The sequence below is a fragment of the Atta colombica genome, unplaced genomic scaffold (genome assembly GCF_001594045.1).
Source record: "Atta colombica isolate Treedump-2 unplaced genomic scaffold, Acol1.0 scaffold210, whole genome shotgun sequence".
NCBI lineage: Eukaryota > Metazoa > Arthropoda > Insecta > Hymenoptera > Formicidae > Atta > Atta colombica.
The window spans coordinates 1958486-1962015 of record NW_017259306.1 but is presented as its reverse complement, the minus strand read 5'-3'; the positions used below and the strand labels follow the sequence as shown (position 1 = coordinate 1962015).

Here is a 3530-nt window from a genome sequence, read left to right as displayed (position 1 = left end):
ATATAGAGAGAGAGAGAGAGAGAGAGAGATAATTTCAAAAGACCTTTCTAATATTTTTAATTTTTAACATTTGTTTGTAAAAACAATGAGTTTTATTGTTGCATTGTTGCATTGTGCCTATCAAAAGAGAAAATGGTGCCACTGAAGGAAATAATGCCACTAAAAGTATATAAAGACGTATCCCGTAAATAAAACGAAGTATAAATAATAAAAAGTAGTTTTTAATAATAAATTTTCACAATAAAGGAGCACCACAACACAGTTGTTTTTTATAATATTTAAAATATTACAAAGATTCAGATTAACTTTAGACATTTCGGTCAATATCTGGTCATCTTCAGTAAAATTACAAAAAATCCCGCATTAGTACATAAAATTAAGACAATAAATTTCGCAGTCATACACTTAGCAAATCACACTCTCTTTCTTCTTATTCGTGAGTACATAATACTTGGTTGGTACAATCAAATGTAATGTCTCGAATTGTGTGGAACGAGAATTCCCAAATTCTGTTTTATCAGCAATTCGATGAAATTTATGCGTCATCGCAGACCAAGTAGTATATTAAATATCACAAAAAACAACTTGTGTTGTGATATGCTCCTTTATTATAAAAATTTTAAATAGAGTAATTATTTAAAAATAGACATTTCAGCTGGATATATTATATTTTTTTATTTACGTCGCCTAAATGATGTTATTCCTTCATGTGCCAATTACTGCGAGAACATATTCCTGAACTAAAAATAAACATAACAGTAATATATTATTCATTATTGTACATACATTAATTGCTATTGCTTCATATTTTATATTAGAGATGGAAATCATTACTTTTACTGTTATTTTCTATAATAATGATTTAGTAATGATGTTGCAATTTTTTACGATATTATTAAATCATTATTATAAAAAAATAATGATAAAAAGTAATGACATTACGTATTCCCCATTCTTGTTTTATATTATTGAATATTGATAAATAGAAAAAGCAATATATTGTACGAATTCCTTGTATATTCAATTTTTCTAGGCTGAATCTGAGGTTGCTGCTCTTAATCGTAAAGTCCAACTTATCGAGGAGGATCTCGAGCGCTCGGAGGAACGATTGAACACCGCGACCGCTAAACTGACTGAAGCTTCACAGGCTGCCGACGAATCTAGCCGGTAATTGAACAACTTAATCAATCTACATATACCACATTATGAAATATGATATACAATTGCAGTATGTGCAAAGTATTGGAAAACCGTGCGCAACAAGATGAGGAGAGAATGGACCAATTGACGAATCAATTGAAGGAGGCCCGCCTGCTTGCGGAAGATGCTGATGGAAAATCTGACGAAGTGTCGCGCAAGCTGGCCTTCGTTGAAGACGAGCTCGAAGTCGCAGAGGATCGTGTGAAATCCGGCGAAGCGTAAGTGCCAAATTATTTCACTTAACGCCTAAACAAGTAAAACCCAATATTTTTATAATTTATCTATTTTCTGTTTTCTCTTAGCAAAATCATGGAGCTGGAAGAGGAATTGAAAGTCGTCGGTAACAGCTTGAAATCTTTGGAGGTCTCTGAGGAAAAGGTATGATTCTTAAGTATGAACAATAAATATTACATATATATAATTAATAAAAATGAATTATTTAAAATTCAATTTAAATGCCCATTTTTATTTTTAGGCTAATCAACGAGTCGAAGAATTCAAACGCCAATTGAAGACTTTGACAGTCAAATTGAAGGAGGCCGAAGCTCGCGCCGAATTCGCCGAGAAGACCGTCAAAAAACTTCAGAAGGAGGTGGATAGGCTCGAGGGTAAGTTCCATATGTTATATTTAAAATATTTAAATGTAATAGAAATATTTCTTGTCTCAAATGAAAATAAAAAAATTATCTTGCACTTTAGATGAATTGGGTATCAACAAGGACAGATACAAGTCGTTGGCTGACGAAATGGATTCGACGTTCGCCGAATTGGCAGGATATTAGATTATTTTATCTCGCTATGTTTTATGCCTAATAATCTTCTTGTCGAAAAATCAACATTCTGTATTTCTGCGAACTGTTATTGAGTATGAAGTCGATTCGATTGAGAAAAAGGGAAGACATGGTTGAAGTCATGCCTTGGACATGATACACATGCTGCACTCACGTCCTTTGTAATTAATATTGTTATTATAATAGAATTATCGACGTGACCAAGTAATTAATTCTAATTAATTCTACTCTGTTACATTATTGTACAAAAAATTGAGGGACATTCAATAAACAGTAACATTAATTCAATTTAAAGCGTATTTCTGCTCCAAACGATCAAGCAATACTTTTATAGATAGCGCGATATATTTTCCTATTTAATTCTATTGTTTTGTATACTGATATAGTCAAAATATTACGGTGATTTCTCATCTCACTACGTAGCTTTCTCATCTCTCTTTCATGCAGAAATAAAAAGATAAATACTTTTAAATAAATTGAAAGCAATATATATGTATAAATACACACACACACACACACACACACGCACGCACACACACCCACATATATATAAAACCTTCGAATAAAAAATGTAGAAACACATTTCTGCTCTAAATAATCAATTACTGTTTTTGTACGTTGGCATACAGTTAAAATATCACATATTTATAGTATCTCTCTGTGTAGTTTTCTCATCACGCAGAAATATAAAAAAATTAATACTTTTAAATAAATTAAAAGATATACAGGTAAATTGTAAAAATTTTTAATTTGCTGTAGACAGAAATTTAATTTTCTTTTATGTTAGAAAAGTTGAATTAGTACCTCAAACTTTAAAAATAAAAATATTTGGTAAAGTTTCACAGTAAAATTAGCCTATTTGAGCTCTCAAATTGATACATTTTTTAACTGCATCTCTTAACCTTTCATGATTACCGTGGGGCAAAATAACCGAGTTTAATTTTTTCCGAAGTTAACATGTTTACGATTTTTTTTGTGTTAAAATTAAATTTTTCACTCCAACGTTATTGTTCCATTTTCTTAAAGAATGAAATTATATACTGTAATTTTTTGAAGTCAATGGAACTGATATTATTAATTTAATAATATTTCAATGGTTCGGGTCATTTTAATCCAGAGTAATCATCGTGTAGCTTTTTTAAAGTGTGATTATGAAGGGTTAAATAACCAGCAAACTTGAGAAAAAAGAAATAAATGGAGATACATATATTGTGTTTTAATTTCTAAGAAGAAATTCTTAAAATACATGTTTTTCAATTTCAATCTCTTCCGCAGAAATACCTACATCTTTTTCTAATACAAAAGAGGAGTGTACTTAAAATATAATAAATATATAATTTCAAAATTTTAATATTCTATCTAAATTATGAGTTCGTAAAATATTTGCATTTTGAATTACAATCTCTTTACAGAAATACCTATTACTTCTATCGATAAAAAAAAAAAATCACAATTTGAGGAACTAGTAATAAACCAATAATATTTCGTATAATAATAAGTATTAAAAAGCATTTGGATTATTCTCAAGACATTTATTAT

General features: G+C 29.7%; 1 protein-coding gene across 2 annotated transcripts in view; it reads left to right on the top strand.

Annotated features, from left to right (window-relative positions):
* Window positions 1–2279, top strand: part of LOC108687706 (tropomyosin-1) — a 6707-nt gene extending 4428 nt beyond the window's left edge. For both annotated transcript variants that reach the window (XM_018193622.1, XM_018193623.1), the window contains exons 3-7: window positions 1034–1167; window positions 1230–1418; window positions 1503–1578; window positions 1676–1808; window positions 1900–2279. In XM_018193622.1, coding sequence (XP_018049111.1) covers window positions 1034–1167; window positions 1230–1418; window positions 1503–1578; window positions 1676–1808; window positions 1900–1982 — 615 coding nt within the window. In that variant the 3' untranslated portion in view covers window positions 1983–2279. The remainder of the gene's footprint in view (window positions 1–1033; window positions 1168–1229; window positions 1419–1502; window positions 1579–1675; window positions 1809–1899) is intronic.
* The last annotated feature ends 1251 nt before the right edge of the window (window positions 2280–3530 follow it).